The 25,631-nt window shown below is 38.5% G+C and overlaps 1 protein-coding gene across 1 annotated transcript in view; it reads right to left on the bottom strand.

The window, feature by feature from the left end:
* The window catches only part of SNX24 (sorting nexin 24), a 71,775-nt gene that overhangs the window by 8,706 nt on the left and 37,438 nt on the right, over window positions 1-25,631 (bottom strand). The window contains exons 2-3 of the mRNA XM_037373250.1: window positions 18,054-18,137; window positions 10,759-10,863 (exon numbers count right to left, since the gene is read on the bottom strand). Of these exons, the coding sequence (XP_037229147.1) occupies window positions 10,759-10,863; window positions 18,054-18,137 (189 nt within the window). The remainder of the gene's footprint in view (window positions 1-10,758; window positions 10,864-18,053; window positions 18,138-25,631) is intronic.

Raw genomic sequence — 25,631 nt, 5'->3', positions numbered from 1 at the left:
AAATCTGTATTATATTTGGACTACAGAGACAATAAGCAGGTGAAAAGAAAAATAAGCGCAAGCAATGCTGACGTGTGCAGCGACTGTTAGCAGAAGATAACAAGCATTTGTTATTCTCCTAGTCTACCCATGAGCACAGGACCTTCTCCCCTTAGTTCACTCTGAAATCCTTCAATATATCTTTCAGAAAGGAGACATACAAGATTGCATAAAAGCCAAGAAAAGGGAACACACACAAGGGAATTATATCTAATGCAGGAGGTTCCAATTTACCAAAGGAGAAGACTCACCAACCACCTTCGCCCAATCTCTCTGAGGAAGACTAGTTGTCTCCTCCTCTGCTCACCTCTCTCAGCTACTGATGGACTAGCTCTTCTTGCTTAAGCAGCCTTCCTCCAAAGGATTTTTCTGTTCCTGTGCTCTGTCCTTGCAACATATCTAAAGCAGAAGCTCAAGAATTACTGCTTATTTAGTTCAGTATTTTTCCTGTAAACCCCTATGATTAGTTCCACAGTGGTTTGGTTTTTTTGGTTAGTGGTTTTTTTTTTTTTCTTGGGTGTGTGGGTGTTGTGGGTTTTTTTTTGTGTGTGTGGTTTTTTTGTTTTTTTTACCTTTGGAATGGTCTACCTTAGATGATACAAACAATGCTAGATAGAAACATTACAGTTGTTACGGCATACTTCAAAGTGAAGAATTGTTAGGTTAAGTTTAACAATCAAACCTTAATTCAGCTTCCTTATGTGTAAGGATTTATTTAAAGTCGCTCACATATGTAGTATGACCCCATGCTACTTTTTCCTCCCAGAATCAGTTCCTCATCCAAAGCCAGAATGGATGGCATTCAGTTATTCAGCATATATTTGGTATTTCATTTTCTTCCTCTCACCTCCAAATGTGGCTTATGTCTTATGTGCAAATTCAAATCCTGCTATAAAGACAGAATTATTCCCTTCTTAACAAACTTTTTTTCACCAGCCCTCATGTGCAGTTTATAAATGCATAAAGAATATTAATGACTGGTTTTCAGTCATGCAAAAAGTGTAGACAAAAGAGTACTCTCAATGTGCATAAAGGCAATGACTTGGCAGGCCTAGGTCAAAACTACGTGCTAATTTAGTGCTGTACACTACTGGACAACCATAACAGAACATAGTGCACTACACATGCATTAATAAAATACCCTTTCACTAGAAAATTTTTCCCTTCAATAGCAATTCATTAAGTAACTTTACAGATTGATTTTGAAGATAAAGCCGTTAAGACTTAACTACTTAACTTGCCTTGAATATCCAATTTAAAAAAGCAGTAGTCATTTGTACACCAAAAAATAAGAACGTAAAACAACACAGAGTAGGAATTGAAAAAGTGTTTGACTGCTGTACATTGATTAAAAAGATGGAGGAAACTGAGTCTTTATACCATACTTAAGTCATGATAATAAAGATTCTTCACAGGAATTACAGCTCCCTCCTTCCTGCCTTTACTATAATAGACAAAAATTGTTTGGGCTTTCCCCCTGCCCCGTCAAAGAAACTCAAGCAAATCTATTCAATATTTATTAAGGAAAATTTAATGCCTAAACATCAAATGTGGAGTTGCTTCAGGATAAGGAAGGTCACCATTTTTTCCTTCATCATGGCTAAATGAAACAGGTATCTCACACTTTGTATTGCTCTAGAAGGAGCTATGTCTATTAGAGCAATTGGCTGTCAGCAGACTACAGTGACTACAGCAGCGTGCCAACACTCAGGTTTTAATACCCCTAGTTCTGCTTTACCAGGCTGTGACATCTTAGGCAAAGACATTAATTTCTTTCTCCCTCTTAAAATATCTTACAGTTATTCTGAGCATATGCAGGTCATGACAGAGACCATTGCTCACTGTATAGAAACGCACAATTAGTACAGTATGATGTTCATCTTAACTTGGGTGAAAGTATGTGATACAGTAGAGTTATGATATGCAGTACAATGAAAAACGAACAAGCGCTTAGACATGGTTTCTAAACCTGTCGTGACTTCTAACATAAATTCTGCTTTTAACTGAGTAAAATTTACTTTGATCAGCACTAACATACAAGAGTGAAACAAGACAGAAGTTCATGCAGCACAATTCTATACAGCAAAATCAAACAGATTATTGAAGATAAAGGAAAAAATATGAATCATAAGCCACAATGCAGCATCACTTGAAAAGCAAAAAATGTAATTCCTAAAATATAAACCAGGTAATTTTCCTAAGCATCCTTGAAAAATGCTTGGGATATTTCTGCAGGAAACACCTCTTGCAAACCAACACTCTTAATAAATGGCTCTCCTTTAAATTATCTACAGTATTATTTTGCTTTCCTGTTTTCTCTTGCCTTCCTCCTCCTCTTAACAAATATGCAATCCTGCATGTGTCAAGCACACTTCTTTAAAATCCACAGCCATCTAAAATCAGCTATGTATCTGTACCACCAAAGAAACATGTATGCACAACAGAATCTTAAAAAAGCTGGTCACAGCAATGATGGATTTAAGTTATTAACTGATCAAAAAAAGATGGATGGTGGTCTGCTTTTCTTAATCTACATCATCATCTAGATCTATTTAAAGATATGTGGTACACTAACAAACTTAGTTAAGGTTTCGATAAAATCAGTAGAATAATCTGCCCTGTTACATTGAGACTGTATTGATCAATAAAATCACTTGTACTAGGAAAGTACTGTTAAGTACTGACAATCCCAGCCATTAATATTATTTAACACTCTGCTCACAATCTTTAATGAGGACAAAGAACATTTTGTCTTTTCATACTTATCATACCATTGCTTTTAGAACTCCCTACAGGTGCAGTTCAACCTTGATTACTGCAGACTAAAGGGAGTTAAGAGAAGGAAGACACTGAATAATTTTGGATAATGGATAGAATTTTCAATGTGATTAATAGATGTGGGTGATTAAACAGACTTTCCAGCAAAACATCAGTTAAATCTTATTTCACCGAATCCAACTTTTACTTGCAACTTTCTAATGCTAGACTCATTCTTCTCAATGTATTCGCCTGCATTTAAAACAAAACTGGTTTCCAGAAACAGTAATCAGGAAGATAAGCATCTGTTCTGGACTTGATTATTTTTTTTTTCCTGCAAATAAGCCAATTTGGTCTTAAATTAGTTAGAAATAGATCCAAACAGCAAATGTGTACATAGGACAAAGGGAAGGACTGCCACTGCAGAAATCTTTGTGGTGGTTAATGAATGACGCAAAGAAGTCAAAGTGATTTCTATCCAACTCCTGCTCTCAGAAGCCTAGTGGGAAAACCCCTACAGGTCAGGCATGCACAGAATAAGGTGGAGAAGAACAAATATAGGCTCACATTTTATACAAAAGTTTTATAGCTTAAATCTTGTTCCTCTGAGTTTGGCTTTTAAATACATAGCCAATTACCTCCCATGTGTAAAGCATTTGGTCTTAAAAGGCATTAGCCTTTACAAGCGGCTCTGCACAGTGGCATCTGACCTGCGCACCTCTTCATTATACCAGTATGATTCAACCATGTCTTCTCAGCCATATGATTCAATCTTTTTTCTTTTAAGGGTAGAGTTCGTGATACATAGAGGGGTCAGTTAATGAAAACACATTAGTATTTAATCAAATCTAATAACAAGCTGAAACACAAGTATGTGTTTAATTGCTTTAAGGGCCATGTAAGAAAGGTCATAATGGTTCAGACCAAAAGTCCATTTAGCACTGTAGCCTATCTCCAAAACCGGATATAAATGGATACCAAGGAAGAGTATAAATGAGCATGACTAACATACAAAACATTTTCCTTCAATACTGTAGCAGCCTTGAAAGTTATTTCCAGCTTGAGGACCTCCTATGCTCAATATACACTGCTCCTCCATGAACCTTTCCAATCTTCTCTTGAACCACTTTAACATTTTACATTCACAACACCCTTTGGCGAAAACACACAGGTATACAGGAATGCTTGATACAGAATGCATTTCTGAGAATATAAAAGAAGAACAATTGTAATGAATATTAACCATGACAGAATGGATAAATGTGATGAATGTGAACCACAAAGAAATAAAATTTGAATAGCTGAACAATCATTGAATAGTTCTAAGATCATTTTGCCACTACATTTCCAGAACTAAATAGTAACTGACTTGAATTTTTTTCTATTGGGCAAAAGCAAGTGAATGTCTTATAAAAGTACATACCAGACACAGAGGTGTCAGTATTTCTAAACAGCTCCAACAGCACTGGTTCAAAAACGTCTACCTCTACAGACATTACATTTTTTTCTTCTTTAATATTGATAATGTAGTGTCAAGAACTGTTAAGATTTAGAAAGCACTAACAGGTTGCTTCTGATCCTAGAGAACTGTCGGCTTCAACCAACCCACAAACCAAGATCTCCCTGTCTTTATATGAAATCTTACCTTTCATTCTGCCTAGCAGAGCTCAGGCTGACTTTTATGTACTACCATGGGACATTTTTTCCTCCACAAAGGGAAGAGAAAACAGTGAAAAATCCGGCACATCATCAAGGATTTGTTTTCCCCACTTTTTGATCCTACTCCAGCCAAGACAGCTCTGAGGCAGTATTTCAGCTACAGTTACAGAGGCGACATATTCGGCATCGAAAGGTAAAGCTCTAGCCAATGCACAATGTGGGGTACTTGCAGACTGGCATCAGGAGTCTAGAAGTTTTTTCTTAGAACAGAGACCCCTCCAGCCTTCTTGAGGATGGACAAGGCATAAATGGCTGAGTTTGCATTCCTGCTTGTTAGAATAGCAGGAGACCAACAGAAATGGAATCAGTTAAGCAGTGAAGAACTAATGAAACTTCCCACTAGGTGATGGAAAACTCTTTTTCTTCACCATTAGATAAAAAAATCTGAGAAATCAAATCATCTCAGTCCCCAGAATGATAGCAAAAAGGTGCTATGAGTGACAAAGAAAGCAGAAGATTCTTATCCTCTGTTGAAATATAAAATGCTGTCTTGGCTCTGAAATGCTCTGCAACAGAGTTTCCAAATCAACAAAAAGATCCTTTCGGTACTATAATTTTTTAAATTGAATCTAAAACTTCTATAAAGCAACAGCACACAAATAGATGAACTTAAAAGAAGACAGTTCAAAAGCTTTAGAATACAGTTTGGTTGGATAACTAAAACCAGAGGGCTTTTTTCAGGGGCTAGGAAAGGTGATTTAAACCTTCCACCCAGATTTATTAGTTTGTTCATACCTACTGTCCAGTCAGAAAAGGCTATTTATTTATTTAGTTAGTTAAACATTACCACAAGGAATCTACTATCAACACTTATTGAAGTAATTAAAGAAAATCATCATGGCCCATGAAGAAAGAAAGACACCTTGGGCCAAATTTTCTGTAAGATAAGTTTTCCTTTTGCAGCTACAAACTGCAGAAATAGTTCATTTGTCTTCATTTTTTTGTAGTTGCTCTTGAACTGCTCCCCAGAAAAGAGAAAAACATTGCAATATAATCATGGGTGATTTTCTCCTTTATATTTCTGACAAACTTACTCATAAAGCAACTCTACATTATTCATCACTTCATCCACTGTTTTCCGAACTCCACCCTGCTGGAAATGAAGACAGCTAAGGAGTATAAGATTGGATTCTACTTTCTTAAGAGCAAAATCATAATAGATATGGTTTTATTTGTCTTTTTCAGGAAGGATTGGTAGTTAAAGTATTTTAAAAGAGAACTGCATTTTGAAGAATACTGAAATATAGGTCAAAGTGCTTCTCGGATCTCCAGATTATTTCCTTAAATGGAAAACAAACCTCTAGTCCAGTTTCATAAACTCCATAACTCATTTTGAAGATTTGGATTCCTGAAACTACTGGAATGTTGAAGTTCATCAAGTCTTCAAGTCTCGCAGCCAAGCAGCACTTCAACCAATCTTATCTCCAGGAATCAGGACTGTTCTCTTTGTAAAAAGTTCAAGAGTAAATAAAAGGCAAGTATGTTTTCTTGACCTCAGCCAAGAGGGAAATATTAGCTCTACATACTAACTCTGGTTAGAGACATATGTACATACAGGCCCTACACGCATACACAACAGTTCTGAAGGTTTACAGCCCTCTGTTTTATATTAGAGTCTTGCCAGTCACAAGAAGAACTTCTTCAGGTCACTCAGGCCACAAGAAATCATAAAAAAAATGGGTCTCCTCCAAAATCTCTCTCCACCACCAAATCATTTCAGGGGAGACTAGAGGCAGCTACACAGTCTCATGTTGAGGTTTGTGTGCCACTTCACAGTGAATTCTGTTAACGATGCCTGTTATCTTGTTGGACTGATGATATCAGCAAATGATGAGATTTCTTCTGCCCAAGGGGGTTAGAAAATATCTATTCCATTGAACTTTAAAAGGCAGACCTGTCAAAGGGCAAGTCCCTGGGGCAGAGAGACTGGATGGCAATAACATCCAGTGTCAGCTTACTGGGACAAGGATATGACCTAACTCCAAATCAGTAGAGAGCAGGTGGCTAGATCAAATTCTTCCCCATTACGAATTCACTGGAAATAAGCTACATAAAAACTGCTCCTCCAAGAGTACATCATACAAAATCTATTTGTAACAAATACTGATCAGGTTGACAACAAGTTGCAGTTGGTTCAATAACCAATTAGATAAGGTCCCTCAGTGCTGCCCTTAGGAATCCCAACAATGTCTTCAATGTCCAAAATAAAACACCAACTACCTGTCCAGTTGGTCCATCCACAAGATGACTTACTGAACTCATACACAACAATAATTGTGCAAGAGGGAGCATTTCAAGTGATCTATATCTCCTTTAAATACACTTCCAAAGCAGACAATATTTCTGTATTGCTTTGTGATAAACGGTTAGTCCAAGATTATACAGTGGATTAAAAAAAACAACCAAACTGCCATGACCCAGAAGCTACAATGCTAATTAACAGTCTGTCCTATCATCTTCCACCCTTACCTTCACCTTTTGGTACTTTCAAGCAAACGTATTTCTCCCGGCTCACAAACACACTATCATGAGTCAGACTTTCAATGAAGGTCCAGTTGGCAGCTCTTCTCAAATTAGAGGCTCCCTATACAACTAGCTACCTCCAATCTGTATCTTCATCTTTTCTCAACACCAAACTTTTCATGAAACATATCAAGAGAAGATATTTTGTAACTGTAATCAAATAGCTAAGTCCAAATCTTGCTGCAATCTAATACTACTGTCAGAGAGCTTTTTGTCAGCAATAGTGTAATCCAATGATTTATTTTACAAATTCTAAATCAAAACCACCTGGATTCTTATCTCTGCTGTATTACAAGCTACAAGCTCAGACCAGACACACAAATAAGTAACTGTTAAGTCAGAATTTATATCACACACTAACTGATTTATGGTAACTCTTAGTTGATAGCTACCACAAGGTAATTAGAGCTGGTTTAGTCCTCTTCTGCTGTCCGTAACAGGCATTTTCTTCTTTAGCAAAGACTAAACCAGCTCAACTGAAGTCCTGTGTGCTGTAGGATAAGATCATGCGCAGAGACAGCTACCATGGATCAGCAGAGGAGCAATAGCTTATTGCTTCATACTAATTTGCTTGACTGTTTGAGGTCACCCTCTGTCATTCGCTTATCTTTACATCTGTTTCCTCATTAATAAATTAAACATAATCCTTCTTTCCTCTTGTCAGTCAGTTGATTGTTCTCAGTATTCACAAAGGCTCTGTATTATTAGTATACATGCAGTTAAATTAGTCTGCATACTAGTGCTTACTAGTCAATTATTCCATGGTATTAAACACAAAAGTTCTAAATTCTAGTCAAACTTGTAAAATATGAAAGTCACTTAATAACAGTATAGATAAATCATTCATTCAGTAAATTGGTGTACTATAAAAAAAAAAAATCCCCACTCAAGCTTTCAAAAACACGAGAAAAATAAGCCATTTGATGAATATTAGCTGACAGTGAATATGAATAAATTTAAGAAAATGACTATTTGTACCTCGCAATTTACTAATACTTGGTTTATTTGTAAGTTTGCTATTCTTCAGAAAGATATAATGAAATGTTTCTGAGCTCCTGTCTATTCACTCCAAGAAACAAACAAACTGTGCTGAAATGATTTAAGAGGGCATTTCATCATGAAAAGGTCACAAAGTAGTAACAAGGCACTGGCAACTGCAGCACGTTCCAGCTCAGACAGGGGAATTTCTTGCTTTCTTTACTACTTGATACAGACTGATTCCACTATTCTAATTTCATATAAATATTTTTATCTGCATTTAACTATAGTTAACTAGTTAATTAAAAATACGTTAAGAACTCGCTATGATTAGACCATGTCAGATACAGGTTTGTATTTGACTGCTATCTGCATGGCATCTTACTTCTTGCCTGTATAGGTTTTCAAGGTGTGAAGTACAGTAAGAAGAAATGAATAACCTTAAAACAAATTATTTGAATGTAACATCTCTGTAAATGCTTAGTCTCTACATGAGATTCTGGCTGGTTTCGAAAAAACAGTTAATGACTACCACAACTCCGTAACAGTTTACCGGCTGCACAAATGACCGATTACTAATACCACCACTGACTAGTGATGGTAGTTGCCAAACTACTCTTACAGATTAACTGCCATTAGTATCAGCTGAAAATATGTTTGCAATATTTTATATATACGGTGTTGCATTAAAAACTGATCATGTCTTCTGAAATTGTATCACATTCCTACAGTGCATATTGGAAAATGCCTGGCACTATTAAAAACCTTCTGATAACTGAGGTGTCTTAATATGAACTTTTAGTTGTCTAAAAATAGGGTCTCATTATTTTAAAAGTTACAATTTCACTGATGATTAGTTCTATTTTCTGTTAGCAGAAACAGACACTAATGACTGTGATAAGAATATTAATGACTTTTGTTCTTGTTTTAATTTAGTATGCACATTAGTAAGGATATAACTTAGAGGCTTGTCATGTTTTAATCAGATGATGTCCAGCAGCCCCTTCCAACATAAACCACTGCATGTTCCTATGATAGCCCATGGCGACAGAAGGGAGGAAAAGTTAATTAAATGTACAACACTGTACAAGAACAAGAGCTGACAAGCTCTTCCAGTAGGGGGAGATGTTCTTTTAAAGTTTATCAGCAATTAAAAAGGGCTAACCATTTTACCCCTGTATCTTTTTAACAAAATCAACCTCATATAAGAAATCAGTAAATATGCCTTAGTAGAAATATTGCCCAAAAGACAGTTGTATGAAAGTCAGGAGAAAAAAAAATTGACAGTAAATGGCTGTAAGAGAAAAACATACTGGAAAATGGAGCAAGCTGTGCTAACAGCTATCAGAACCAAAAAGGCCCTACTCCTTTTCAAAACTGAAGTCTCTCCAACAGCAATGTATTCTCACTCACGCAAAAAATCTAATTTTTAGATGCCAAAGATGCTATAAATATCACAGAGCAAGAAGGAAAAAAGGATTAAATTTTTAAATTTAACAATACTAACGAAATATTTTAAAATAAAAAACCAAAAAGAAACTACGTTGCCTGAAACACTCCCTATGTCTCAGAACAAAATCTGAGCTGTGTTTTATGCATTTCCAAATTAGTTTTTAAAAGTTTAACATCAGAATTAATACTGTCTCATGTCACACTGTAATTCCATTCTCTTCCTTAAGCATTTTTCTTTTTCAAACCTTCCTGAGAATCACAGAGGTTCCTGAGTGGTGCAGGTTACCATCTGTTTTCTATGAATGCAGCTCATTGTCCTTTATGTTGCAGTTCAACATTTTTCCCATTGTGCCACTACAACTGTGGATGATGACACAGATCAAATCTCTGAAATTTTTACTATTTTTAATACTCTGATCAGAAAATAAACAGAATACTCTCACTCTTTCCTTCATCCCAAAACAGTTATGTTTTGACTCAGATCATTTCTATGATCCTCTTCAATAAAACAGCACTTGCTTTAGTACAGCTGAAGGTGCAGTGAACGGGGAACATGTCCAGAGGAACACCAATCTGGCTTTGTCACCAGAGAAATTGCTGTGAAACTATACCACAGGGCATTTTTAAAGCAATCATGATGAGAGTAGAAATTCTGTTTATTAAAAAAGGCTGAGATTTATCACTGGTATATTTAGATGTCTATATGTCTGAGTCATTCCTGAAGACTCCTTTTACAGTCTGTAGCAAGAGCAGCACACAAATAGGTAGAATCTGGGACTTTAAATGCAATTTTGCAAACCAACTGAGATGTATATGGGATGACAGGTGCCTATTTCAACTGGATGAACAATTCAGATATAGGCATGTACAGTAGAGGGATATGAATTTGATGAGCTGATTCTTCCCTGGTCTGTCTAAATGGAGGTGAGTTAAATAAAGTCTCATTGTATCTCTTCTGCAACACTTTTGGTAGGTATGTTTAGAACAACTTTGAAAGAATAGCATGTTCCTGATTTTAAGCACAGGAAAATGAGGTACTAGTAGGTTCATCAGAGTCAGTCAGCAGCTTTTGCAAGAATCTTGAAAAAAATGCATAACAGTCTGGATTTCTAGCTGCTAATCTCGTTAAGTGAACAGAAATCATCACTGCTGGGAAGTATCCAGCTCACACCCCACCTCTAAAATTGCTTGTCAGTAAAACAGCCCACTTCATACCTTCAAATGTGGTGGGTACTACCACTCTGAAAATGGATGCTGCTTTTACTTTCACAATGCTGAGTGTAGACTCACCTGCAAGTACAACTCCAAGCCTTGCCGTCGCTGCTCCAGCACCTTGGGGACCCAGTTTCTCACATGCTTTGAAGGGATCTCTGGAGTCCTTATGAACTTCTTCAGCTGCAAACAAAAAAGACATGAAGTATAACAGCAACCTTTTAAAGTAAACATGTTTATGTTAGAGATGAGGCAGTACAGGTGAAATAACCACACATGGTTATTTCAAGGACAACAGCATGGCAATGAAGTTACCATCAGCTCATTGAAGTAACAGCAGACATCACATCTACGGGTTGCAGTTGAAAATCTCCACATCTGGCTGCCCTGGACAGTGAAAAGGAACCCTACTAACACTCTCTTGTGACTAACAGCCTTAAAACAAAATGGCAGCAACTACATGAGGGTACCTGAAATGCATTCCCTGTTAGTCAACTTGGAATGATACCTGACAATGTCAATGTGATGCACACAGGTATTACCTTGCTAAGTGCAGTGACAAAACAGTGCAACGATTTCTACCTCTAGATTTAGCCAACTATGAACAGGTGGGAGAAGTACAGGGAGGAGAGATAACCAGTTCTCTGGAGAGCTGGCAATCAAGGGAGCAAAATATTCACGCTCTCAAATTGCTCCAACAGACCAACAGTTGTGTGCAATATCTCATACAGAGAAATAGCAAGATTGCCACTGAATGTATTTCCAAGAGAGCTCCATAACAATTCCTCTAAAGATCCCCACAGGAAAGCATTTACAGATATATACAGAAATGTGTATATGCATACACGAGTGCATACAGACACAAATGTGCATTCTGAACACACTAAGAATCCTCTTGCTGGAGCAATGTATTTTTTCAAAAACAAAAAATATTAATATTTCCTCAAAACTACAGAGCAAAAATAACTGCAGTAGGCTCCATTGCATTTTAATAGAAGGTGACACTAGACATTCTTTCTGTTGGATATTGCCTCTGAGTAAATCTGAGGCAAAGAAGGCAAGGAAGGAAACTCAAAATTGACTTTGACATGCATACCCATGGGAGACCAAGAATTTACATGTCATCTTTGAGCTTGCTGAGATGTCACTATAGGAAAAAGCAGTGTCAACATATCAGCGTCTCTACAATCACAAGTAACAAAGCTGCAGCAAGAAAATCTCAATTGCTGTAGAAACATTTTGCAACTTCCTTACTTCTTAACAGTGCTAAATTACAAATAAATGTGAAGTGCAATGAACAACCCATCAAAACAAACCCCAAACCCATTTATTTTTACTGATTGTTCTTAAAGCCATAGTATAAAACCCCATCTTCCCCTCTAAATTGGTTGAGAATGTTGGAGAAGCTATGGTCACAGCTGTTGTGAACTATGACAGCATCCACAGATGAGTAACAAATGAGGAGAATGCTCCAGGTGAGGGCAGACAAATCTGAAACTATACAAGCATCCACCAAGGCCTAGCTCCTTACAAGATAAACACTCTGTGGCTGTTACCTCAGATGATGATTAACAATCCTTCCGTGCTCTGTGGCCCTGTTACATAAAGCATCCCAAAAAATATTGCTTAAACATGCAAGCACAGGTACTTTGTGTAGGTATAAAGCACATGCTATACAGATGTACAAAGAATAAATGATAAGCCCATTTTCTTATGCTTATAACAATCCACTTATATATTGCAAAAAAATAAAATATTACAATGTCAAAGAATATGATTAGCTATACTGCTTCAGATCTGTCCCTATACAAGAAATATTTGTCTGAGGACAATTACTGTCCGTAATACCTTCCTGTCCATAACTCTGACCTTATGCTGATTAGAATTACTATAGTCTTTGTTTCCTGCAAGACTACAAGTTGGCTCAAATTATCAAGAATTATCTGTCCAAATGTGAATTCAATATGATTTAGAGTGTACACTAATTATTCTAAAATTATAAATAACTTAGAAAACAAGATGTATAGAACTTAAGATTTTTGCAGATTTCACAGCAGTAGTTGTAATGCTGTCATAGTCTAGCATTCCAGTGCTTAAAAAGAACTACCAATATTTAAAAATGTAAAGGAAAAAAGTATAAAACAAACAGGGAGTGTGTACCAATAAATGGTTGTATATTTAACTACATTATACACATAGGATGTAATTCTTTCTAACAAACTGTCCATGTGAGAGTAATAAAACTTTTGTTCAGACTCGAACACAATACTGTAATGTGGACGGTGCGGAGCCTGAAAGAACTGGTTTGTCACTCATAGCCAGGGCAAAGTATGATGGCCTATGTAAACTATTTCAAAAAAGCCAACAGCAGTGGATGGTTTCTGTCAAGGGAATAATTTGTATCCCTGGTGTAGCATGGCAGTCTTGAAAAGATATTAAACCTTTTCCACTACAGCCAGATTGCAGAGGAAGTGGGGCTCTACTTTTTTACACAGCTGGAATGTAGGAACGATTGAACCCATGAAGGAGACAAATCCAGCCCTGTTCTTGGAAATGGCTTTGTTTAAAAAACAAAACAAAACAAAATATCAAAATTAATCAAAACATTAATTGGCATTCTGATGAATGAATAATGTTTTCTATGAGCAGGGGAGTCCTCCTTCCTGCATACAACAGCAGTGGAGCATGCCCTCATCTAGAGAAGGGCAACCCCTCCCCTCCCTTCAGCCTCTATTCCCATTTACTACCACGGTTGTTCTCTGTAGAAGCTTTCTTTCTCCTGCTCACTACAGACTTTTCCAGCACTAAGGGCACCTTGAATATGCAGTAAGTCTAAAGGTACCTTTCCAATTGCTATGTAGTCACAGCGATTTAGAGTGAAACTTACATTTTAAATTAAAGGGGAAGAAAGGAACAAAAAATTAAATACCCTATTGGCATGCTGAAAGCAAACCGGTATCTGGACCTGAGTATAAATAGTGTCATGGGTTGTGAACAAATTGCTCACAAAGAACAACTGAGATGCAAGTTCAAAATACTCTTCTCCAGTAAAAAATGTTCAAATATACACCCTACTTTTCAAAGAGCACTGAGATTTTGTGCTCTAACACAAAACAGAGGAGAAGAAAGGCTGAAACAGCACACTTCATTACCAGAGAATGACTCCTCCAGGATTTCTCTAACACTGAAAGCACTAAGAAAGGTTTAGAGCATGAGATGTTCAACGATGTTTACTGAAATTTTACTACAATTCCAAAAAGTAAGATTTTAAAAAAGATATTGTTGCCAAAATATGCTGGGTGCTCTACATCTGTATAGCTAACAAGTAAGAAGCAGTCACTGTCAAGTTTGCAGAGTAATAAAAGCAGACAGCAAGCAGATGGAAGGTAAGATGAAACAAACTGAAGAGTGGTGCAAAGTATCTGTTTAGAATACCTGCTATGTCTGGAGAGAGAGAAAAGGACCATCAGTTTTTCTGGTGTTCTAAGGAGAAATCTCTGCAAAGCAAATTACTGTAGAGGAAGCAGCACACAAGGAGACAATCTCAGAGTGAGACTGCAGTCATTCATGACTTCTGTGTGGAGTAATTGTGCAACCCACAAATTACAGTGAAGACAACCACAAAAGGAAGAAGAAAGTGGAGGCATTCAATGCCTTTTTTGCTCAGCCTTTAATAATACTGAAAGACCTTGGGCTGCCTGGTCACCCAAGTTGGAGGACCATGAGCATGGGAACAGTGACTTTCCATTTGTGGACACTAAAATTGTAAGGGACTAGCTGTATCAGGAAATCCATGGGGCCTGATGCGATTCACTCCAGTAGTACTGAAGGAGCTAGCAGATGTCATGGCAGGATCCCTCTTGATCATCTATCAAAGGCCTTGGGAGTCTGGGGAGGTCCCCGCTGACTGGAAGCTAGCCAGTGTTACTCAAATGTACAAGAAGAGCATGACAGAAGACTCCAGGAACTACGGACAAGATTATACTGGGTACTATTGAAAGGCATTTAAAGAATAATGCAGTCATCAGACACAGGGAACATGGAACAAAGGGAAAGTCCTAGTTAAGTAATTTGATACCCTTCTACGATAGGGTCATTTGCCTAGTGGATGAAGGGAAGGTGGTAGATGTATTTTTTCTGGATCTTAGTAAGGCTTTTGATACTGTCCCTCACAGTATCCTTCTAGACAAGCTGTCCAAACACGGGACGGGCAGGTTCACAGTGCACTGGGTGAAGAACTGGCTGAAGGGCAGAGCTCAAAGGGCTGTAGTGAATGGGGCTACATCTGGCTGGTAACTGGTTAACAGTGGTGCTCCTCAGGGCTCAGTTCTAGGGACAGTTCTGTTCAATATTTTTATTAATGATCTAGAACTAGGAGTTGAATGCACCATTAGCAAGTCTACTGATAATATGAAGCTGGCCAATGCTGCTGACTCTCTTGAGGGACAAGAGGCCTTGCTGAGGGATCTAGATAGATTGGAGTATTGGGCAATGATTAATGGGATGAAATTTAACAAGTCCAAATGCCAGATTCTGCACCTAGGACAGAGTAATGCTGGGCACAAGTATAAACTGGGAGAGGAGTGGCTGGAGAGCAGTGCTGCAGAAGCAGATCTGGGGGTGCTGGTGGGCAGCAGGCCCTACGTGAGTCAGCAGTGAGCCCTGGCAGCCAGGTGGGCAACCCGCACCCTGGGGTACATCAAACACAGCATAGCCAGCCAGTCAAAAGAGGCAATTACACCGCTGTGCTGGTTTTGGCTGGGATAGAATTAATCGTCTTCAAAGTAGCTAGTATGGGGCTACGTTTTGGATTTGTGCTGGAAACAATGTTGGTAATTCAGGGATGTTTTAGTTACTGCTGAGCAGTGCTTGCACAGAGCTAAGGCCTTTTCTGCTTCTCACACCACCCCACCAAAGTGGGCTGCAGGGGCACAAGAAATTGGGAGAGGACACAGCTGGGGCAGTTGAGGGAACAAGAAGGAAAGGGGAGATGTTTGGTGTTACCTCATTTGTCTTCCCAAGTAACCATTAAGCATGATGGAACTCTGCTTTCCTGGAGATGGCTGAACACCGGCCTGCCCAAGGGAAGCGAAGGAGTTTTTTGGAATCTGCTTTTTTGCTTTGCTTGCACGTGCGTTTTTTACTCATTAAACTGTCTTTATCTCAACCCATGAGTCTTCTTGCTTTTACCCTTCCAGTTCTCTCCCCCATCCTACAGGGAGGTAGTGACCAAGTGGCTGTGTGGAGCTTAGTTGCTGGCTGGGGTTAAACCACAACACCCACTGTATTCAGTGCCGGTGCAGCCTTACCTTGAGTGTTGTGTGCAGTTCTGGGCACCACAATTTAAGAAGAATGGGATGGTACTCCAGTATGTCCAGAGGAAGACAACAGAGCTCATGGAAGGGCTGGAAGACATGTCCTATGAGGAGCAGCTAAGGACTCTGGGCTTGTTTAGTTTGGAGAAAAGGAGGCTGAAGGACAATGTCATTGCCCTCTACAGCTCCCTGCAGAGGGGCAAGGAGGTGCTGATCTCTTCTCCCTGGTATCCAGTGATAGGATGCGCAGGAACGGCTCAAAGCTTCACCAGGGGAAGTTTAGAGTGGACATTAGGAAGCATTTCTTTACCAAGAGGATGGTCAAACACTAGAACAGGCTTCCTAGAGAGGCAGTCAATGCCCCAGGGCTGCTAGCATTTAAGAGGCATTTGGACGATGCCCTTAACAACATGCTTTAACTTTTGATCAGCTCTAAATTGGTCAGGCAGTTGGACTAGAGGACCCATTGTAGATCCCTTGCAAATGAAAATATTCTATTCTATTTCAACTACAGGAGATGCTCTACTTGGGTAGGGTGAGTTTTAAACATATAAAGCTTGATTTTTCCTCTCTTAATGTTTCCTAACTTATTTAGTTGTTTAATCTCTACTCACCTGGTTTACTTTCAATTGCAGGATTATTCTCTTACATAAAATAAAGCACATACGTGTTCCAAAGCTTGGTGGTGGATGAGTGAGCTGTACTACTGATTCAGACACTGTTGCTCATGTGGTATCATATTGAATGTGGACACAAGAGGGAAAATATCTGAGACATAACTGAATTAAAACAATACACAAGGAAATGAGTATTAAAAAGCAGTAGCTGATACCACAACTGAGGCAAGAGGCAAAAAGGCAAGAAATATTAGCACATCTTAACTATGGTGCGGTAAAGCAAAATATGTTCTTTTCCTTTGTACTTTTGAGGGCAAACACACAGACGGGTCAATAGTTGCCTTTCATTGATCCAGGTTTGTTTATATTCATACACCATGTAAGGCCGGTAAAATCGTCCTCTCTGCCACCAGGATAAAGCTTCTTCCCTGAATGAGATGATTCCTGAGCTGATTCAGGACCACCAGCAAACATGCTGGTGGGGATAAGTTCCTCTGACACTGCAGTGACAAGAGCTGTAAATGCCTGTGCTCATCTCTGTCGTTTGGAGAAAAAGCTTTTCCACACTTAAGGCAAGCAGCACCCATGAAGCAACACCAGTGGAGTGTGCACACACCTCACTGCCACTGAGAGACACAAACGAACAAATGTTCAGTTGGCCCATGTCCTAGGAGTGAAGGACTGAAGCTCTTCCTTTCAGCTCTACCACTGGCAATGGGCTGCAATACTTTTCCAGAGATCTCCTTCACAATACTTGGCTTCCATAAGGCAGAAAAAATGTAAAATGTGCCTTTCAACTGCACAACTGTATAGCAGCATCCAGTTCAGCTTGGAGAGGAAAAATCATACTTCAACTGTGATCACAAACAATTAGTGGACAACCCATCTTGCAAGTACGGAGTTTCCTTCAATATATTAGTAAGATGATTCAGTAGACAAGCTTAGCAGATATTTTATTTCACATTCACTGTATGAAAAGCAGCAGAGTGAGATGGTCTACTTAAGTCTTTTTCATGTCTAGTTCCCTGGTGTATACAAGTTGTTTCCTTCAGCTTTTACATGTAGCAAGCTAGCAACACAGCTTATAGAAATAACAATTATGTGCCTAACTGGATAAAACCAAAAATCATATTTATTTGCTATAGGGATCTGTCTTATTTTGTCATTTTACAAGAAGGAAAAACATACTACAGACAGCATTTTAGCAATATAGCATGTAAACAATAATCAGAAAGAAAAGGAGAGTTAGTAACATGTGAGCAGTCATAATCTCCTTCCACAAAACAGAGAAGAAATTGAGTTAGTTGGGAACTCATTTCCAGAGACATGAATCACAAGATGTATTTAAGATGAAGCACGTATAGTAACAAGTTCAAGTGAGAGGAAAACATCACAACTAAGGTAAAACAAAGTTACACCTTATAAAGAAAAAGATCACTACCTTTTTATGAAGTGCATGGAATTCACTATACCTCTTCTCCACAAAATGTTTCCTTCCACTCATCAACACCTCTATTTTAAAGACCTGAAAATTATAAATAATAAAAACATATAAATAATAAAGAAGACATTAATGTTACTTGAAAAAACAGTTCCGTGACATGGCTGTGACTGCACATTTTACCACAGTCATTCCAGCAGGTAGTCCCAAAACAAACCACGACGACTCATGAGGCACTGAAGTACAACAATGATTAAGAGGAAGCATAGCTGAATATTCCATTAACAAGTTTGTCCAACAAACATACAAACACACTGGGTAAGCTTGGACTGTACACTGTGCATTAAAAAGCAAGCATTAAAATATTCTATTTCAGAAATGTTTAATACATTTTGAAGTAGTGAAAAGTAATTAAAAAAAGGATGGTAAAAAAAAAAAGAGAGAAAAGGAAGAAAGATTCATTCTTTTTCCCTCTTACAGTACAGCATACTAACACACACATGTTCAGTAAGAACTTGGTAACAGATGCAGTACGTTATGCATGGAAAAGAATAAATACATGCAAACACTATATCATAGGTTAATTTCCTCCTAACCTACAAATTCATCTGTAGTCTCAGTTGAGCTTGTGCTACTATCTACACCCTAGGAAAAAAACCCAAACCACCCACCACAGCCAAACATGGCAAATGCTTGTTTTCTTTGTATGATACATGTGACAGCTTTTGTTGCTGCCTCTGGAAGGTTGAAAGGCCAGGAGAAGAAGCTCTCTGGATCCACTAATTAGTAGTCACTAACATGACATCTTCTTGATTCTCAGGTCACTGGGTCAGTTCTAAGGGCAAGTGATGAGAAATATTTTTAAGCAGTCAAGAAAACACGGTCTATTAAACGAAGTCAAAATCGGCAGAAAAGCAATACAGAAAAGGTGCCTGGTCTATCTAGGAGTTCTTTGTTTTCTGTTTTACTTGGAAAATGCTGGAAATAATTATTTCCAGGACAATGCAAGATGATGTTCAGGACAGATTATTACATCAAGACCCCAAGACTTCAGCCAAATAAAAAGTTATTTGAAATAAATTTGCAGTGATTATGCCTGAATGCAGAAAAAAGGGGTGTCTGTCACAACATGCCCAGCTAGCATTGATCACAGCAAACATACAGAAACCATGCTGGATAAACACTTTCTATTGTCCACTACAACTTGCCTTTCAAAGAGGTCAAAATGCTATGGTTTTCACCCGCTAGCCAAATCACATTAGAAACAGACAGCATTTTATTTAATCCAGACTGAAATGTGTCTACCTTTGTTTGAATGCAGTACGGATGGGACTGCAACCATTTCATACCAATGTTTACATTACCAAAATTAGTTCAGATTATTGTAGTATAACTTGTGCTACATTCTGTCTCTTTGAAAAGGACTGTTTCTGTGTCCTAACTGCTGTAAGCAGAAGACCTTGTTTGGGTGCACTGTCACGTCCATCTGCGCGCACCCCCTTCCCCCGCCCCCCAGCCCCCAAGTTTAGACTATTTTGGGAGAACAGGTATTGGCTATTGAACAATTTTCTTCTACATGTGAAAATACTCCAAGGCACCCTTAGGAATATGTTATAAGTTGAGAGCTGTAAAGAGAATCGCATGCAAAGAAAAATCAATGCAGGCTTTTTTCTTTAGTTGAGACTTAATGTCCTAATTATATGAGAGAAAAACATTATTTACATCATATATTCTACACGCTGTATGAAAGAAATAGTTCTACAAGGACAAAAAACCTGCTTTGGATTGCACAGGAAAACTGCTGCATTGAAGAAGTTTCAAGGATAACTTGGTGGGAAAAATGGGTAACAATACAAAACTAGTTCAGTTAGAAGTGACCGTGAGTCACTTCTCATGACTCTTGCGAGTTGCAAGAGTTTTGAATTAACTTTATATTAAATCTCCAGGAATTATGAGCAACTCACAGCATCCACTTACATCTCAGTCAGCTAAGAGCCACCATGCTACTGTTAGTTTAGCACTTCTGTTGGCTATAGGGTTTGCCAAGCAATTTGGAGAAGTCTGAGGGGCTCCTGACTGAGTTGTAAGCACTCCCTTGACAGGTAACTTCCTTTGAATCACAGCTTGGCTTGTGTAGTCTCATTTCAGTTTTAGTCATATATGCACAACTTCAGAGTAACGTCTTTCCCTCTGAAGTCTATAAACCCATTATTTCATAAATAGTTGGAATACAGGGGGAAAAGGAAATACAAATCCCACTGTGGATCTTCTGTTCAAAGCACGTATCTATTTTGTTCTGTGTTTCATCAGTGGTTAAGGAATTACAGAAATGGCTTCAGAACACCAAAAAGTACACAGCATTTACTCATCCTCCTTTTTAATCTTAGTAAAGTTTTAATCACTGTTTCATAATTTTTGCTATCATGACACTAAAAAATACATTTGCTGGTCACTTTCACAGAAGACATGAGAAGAGAAAACCACAGCTTCCCGTACACGGTGATATAATTTCCAAACCCACAAATCTCCTACCTTTACACCTTCAACTGACTGTACCAGTATAGAGGCTTTAACTTTGCCTCCTACCATCCAGAGCCCTTGGTCCAGCTTTAGCAGCCATCTAAAATTTACAAAGCTGGACAACAGATCTGCTATGCATGAAGCTGAAAATTACTGTTGGAAAACAAAACCTTGCAAATGGCATTTCTAATCACTATGGCATCTGTACTTCAGAAATATAAAGCAATTTGTGATAAATAAGTGGACAATCTTTAAATGCTTTTGTTTAATGCAAATCTAAATATTAATTTGATTTACAAATTAACTTATAAAGCAGAAAGGCAAGTAAGTGAAATAACACATATTGTGCTTATGAACTTCATATTAATAAATAACTTCATTTAGACAGCATTAATTCCAGATTTGCCTCCTCACTCTTTTCAGATCACAATTCACAAGAGCAAACTAAATGCACAGAAGTTAGTTTCTATGCCACTATTTCATATAATGGCATGGCTTTAAGCGAAAGACAAAGAAACATCAGTTTACAGGAGAGAAAAGATCACTTCATGGATTCAAAATAGCTATAGACAAATCTCACACAAATTTAACTGAGCAGTTGCAGGCCCTGACACAAAAACAATGTAAGGAAACTGGTGAACATAGACTAAAGTGCCAAAATAAAGACGGAAGAACTATGGGGGAAAAAAGGCAACAGTGCAAGGAAATTACTTTTCTTGTAAAAATGTTCATGTTCTATGAACAGATAACTCTGAAAAGACATACAACTTTTTATAATTGACAGTTAGTTAAGTGAAAAATTCAACAATTAATCACTGAATTAGACAAGTAAAATGCTTTTCCCATAGTCATTGAAATACCAGAAATATGTCTGACTAGGATACAAGGGACCACAGATATGAAGACACCAATCAGAAAACTCTTTATGGAGTACTCTGAAACTAGAAATGTCTCACCTTTCCTGGTTACTACCACAAGAGCTATCAACAATGTTTGCACAAAGCCAGGAGATCATTATCCATTAAAAGCATTCTTCCAACAGAATATAACCCACATACATGATGTATGTACCAGACACCTTTGGACCAGCTATCAGTATGGATAGTGTTGATCTTTTGCATAGCAGAAGTGCAGATATTCCACTGCAATTCATAACCATCAAACCTGTGAAGGAAACTCTTCAAGAAGAATTCCTCAGGTTTTTGTTAGTAAGATAGTAAAAACTTTCAGGTCTGACTACAACACAGATTTACATATAGTTTGGGTTCCCCCCACCCCACCCCCGCAAAACCCCCATCTTTTGCTTCTTGTCTTTGCCTCTACTTTGTTCCAATGACATGGATTATATTCAGATCTTGGAAACCATTTTCTTCCTTTTCTATTGTTAGCAACTCTGCCTCATTTTGCCATTTTCCTGAATTTATCCATTTCTGATTGTTAGCAAACCTCTAACTGAATGATCCTTTTTTTCACAATTTTCAAAAAGAATATTTTTATTACTCTTGATGCAGAAATTAGGCAGTACTATGCAGTAACTAAATTGGATTATATATGGGCAAACCATTGGTACTGTCTGACTATGAATTTCCAAGACAGCATAAATGGAAGAAGACAGGAACCAGTAAGACATACAAGAACCACCCATGCCTTCCTGTAAGCCCACTGGTGTCGTAAGTGTACATCAAGAGCTGTGTGGTAAATAAAACCATCCCCCTTCAGTTCTTACCCAAGTCAAATGCTTCACTGGACAAAAGGACATCTTTTATTTGATAATTTAATGCTAAAACATGCAGCTCCGGTTAACTTTGTCTCAAAAACCCAGGAATGATCCATTTACCAAAAAACAAATACAAGAATGACAAACATGACCAGGAACAGGGAGGAAAACTAACCAGAATATTCAACTTCTCAGCTCAGTTTTCTATTACATGAGAAATACACAGATGGCACTTTTATATTCACTCATGGAAATTACATTAACTACACAGTTTATAATTATCAGAAATTAATACTATCACATTGTCCATATTTGTAGATTGAAAAATGAATTGCAAAGTATCAAAACTTCTGAAAAATTGTAGCTGAGAAAGTGATTTGGGGCAGACTTGCTTAGAATGAGGAGATACAAAAACCAGAAGCAGAAAAAAAGTTTACAGGAAACAGATATATGTGTCTTAACATTCACCAGCAAAGAAAACCCCACAAAATCCTAGTATTGTGCTCTTCTCTCTGAACACCAAGCTTACAAACACTAATTCTGTTTAATATATTACTTACAGAAATAAATACATCCCTTCAGATGCTTCAGTATGCTTGACAGACTTTTGTCTGAGTAACAGCTAATGCTTTCAAAGTGTCAAGGAATTCAACCCTAAACCTTTGTTATATCCATATGGAAGGAATTCCAGAGTTAATGAAATGACAGCTATGGTCCATGAAACACTAATGGAATTTCTATGACTTTAGTGTTTCATTATTGTTTAGACAACAGCAGATTTTCTCTCTCAGTTGTGCTATGACTAGAACAAGACCGTGGCATTTAGTAGACAGCACAAGATTACTTTAAACCTATTCCTATCCAACTGACCTAGGGGAAAAAATATTCCACACAATCAGTAAGAGCACCTGGGTGGTGGTGGTAACCACAGCTGCATGTAGCTGCAGCAACAGTTTGGCATCGCAGGGGTGTAAGTGCCTTATGGCACTTCTCCATACTTCTGAATGCCCTTCACAGCAGAGGCGGAGACAAGGACAGCATTCAGAGCCAACTCAAACTTCAGAGCAGCCTTGATAAAACTGAATCTCGTTATCCCCCAAATGAAAACAAATTAACTTATTCTGACTTCATCCTTTGGAAGGTGGGGCAGCAGAATTCAGTGGGCACGGGGCAGCTCAAGGGTGCGGAGACAGGCTGACATCAGTCACAGAGGCATGAGGTGAGGGAAATCTCCCTTTTTCTCTCCTTTCCAAACACATTCCTCCCAGTTCTAGATTTCCCCTATCTTGCACCCACTTTACTCTGGGTTATCCCTACCACGTCCACTTGATGAGACTTCAGATCATCTGCCTCAAGATGCTTACAGTCACCTCTTTGCCTCTTCTCCGTAGCAATTGCTCTTCCCACACTACACAAGCAGCCCCTACACAAGTTCCTGCATGGTCTTCTCATTAGGAACATGCCCCCTTCCTTTGCAGAATTGGGAAACAAGTTAGGGCACAGTAAAGAAAGAAGCAGAGCAGCCCTGAAGATCCCAGTTTGCTCTGTTTGGTTTTGCTGGGGACCTAAGAAGGGATGAAAGTGGCTGTAGGAGACAGTAAAGGAAAAGAGGCACAAGATTAGGTATTAGAAACCGAGAGTAATCAGTGCTGGAGGGGAAGATGAACAAGGGGAGAGCTGAGCACCATCCATCCTTCCCAGTAGCAGTAATCACATGTGCTGAACATTTTTTCCTGATGGCCATGAGAGCAGGGAGAAAGCAGGAGATGCAGGTGGGCAGCTCAGCTTGCACGGACATTTGGAGCACTGTCCACAGGCAGGCAAAGGGCCCACAGCTACCTCCACCTCCCTGCTGACCCCGGCAGCTGCTTGTTGTGCCTGTGGTACCAACCTCCGGCAGTACAGCTCCACTCAACACAAGTGTTTCACTCTTCCTGGAGGGCCCCGAAGAGATTCAGATCCATTACGGTATCCGTTACAAGCTGTGCTTATCTTAAAGACAGCTCAAAAGTTGCACTGGCCCCATAAACCACCCCTGTCCCCCACCCCAAGCACTGCCATGTCTGTTATATAAAATCAGACTGTTTCACTTAGTCCCGATTACAATGTACAATATTGTTACAGCACAAGATAAAAAGTACACGGTTTTATTAACTATGGAATTCAAGGCTTGCCATTATGCAGTTATAACGCTGCTTTGTCCTCAGTCTGTGGAGGAGAAAGATCATGTCAGAGAAGTGAAACGTTCACTGCAGAATTTCCAAAGAAATTTCCCAACAGCTCCAGCCTGTGTGAATTAATTACTGGACCCCTCCTGGCCTGGAGAAGCAGCCTTACTGTTTATATAGCACAAAAGACTTTCTGCTGTGACATAAACCCACTGACAGGACAAATACATTGTTTCACTGACTCCTCCTGCCAAATCCCACGTTACTGCAGTCTAACTTGGACCTTTCATTACTAAAACCAGAGACCTGTACCTAAGAACAATCACAAGCATATGTTCTTGTAAATATGGTTTACTTCAAATGTCTCCTCACTAATTTTATGTAACTTTCAGCCATTCATTTACTGAAAAAAACTGTCTCTTCACTAACAATTACCAGTGTTACTGTTATTAGTACCTACCTAAACCAGACTACTGCCTCTCCAAGAACCTTTCAGCACACAGTTTGCCTTTCCCACAAACACTACAAAATAATTAAGGATATTCCCTCTCTGACGTTCTTTTGCAGTATGGGCCTCCTCCACTCAAAAAATGGCACAGTATTGGTAGGAATTACATAAAAAAGGTGTGCATAGGACTCAGGGGTATTCTTCCTGAAGATGGTCTTTGAGAAGGGTATGTCCTATTTCTTAGGGTTTAGAGGAAGAGGTAGTAAAACAATTGATACTGCATCCCCATCAGTTTTGCAATTCCTACAACATGGGAAGCTCGAGGGAGACTTCTACAGAGCTGTCACTGTTGAATGAAAGAGTAGCTGACATATAAGAGTAAGTAGTTTTCTGATTTTTTCAACTCTCTCTAAACCAATCTTTTCCAAACACATGGTTCATAAAATCCCATAGGAACTTCTCTGTCATTTCCTGAAAAATAACTTACTCGGCCTTCCAAGCTAAAAAGCCTCTCCCTTGCCAGCAAAACACTGACTGTGGAAATCCAATTTGTAATCAAACCAAGAAGCTACAAGATCTGACTTGCTTTTGATATTTTTCTTTATTAGCCCTGCAGAGCACAACTGTTACTCAGATGACACCCTTTTAAAATCTCGTTGTCACTGTGGTCATCTATTTGGCTAACTTTCTTAGAATCAAACTTGATGAAAAACGTGCTGATCTTT

This window comes from Falco rusticolus, chromosome Z (assembly GCF_015220075.1).
Source record: "Falco rusticolus isolate bFalRus1 chromosome Z, bFalRus1.pri, whole genome shotgun sequence".
Taxonomy (NCBI): domain Eukaryota; kingdom Metazoa; phylum Chordata; class Aves; order Falconiformes; family Falconidae; genus Falco; species Falco rusticolus.
The sequence above is the reverse complement of the archived record's forward strand: the minus strand, read 5'-3'. Positions and strand labels throughout refer to the sequence as shown.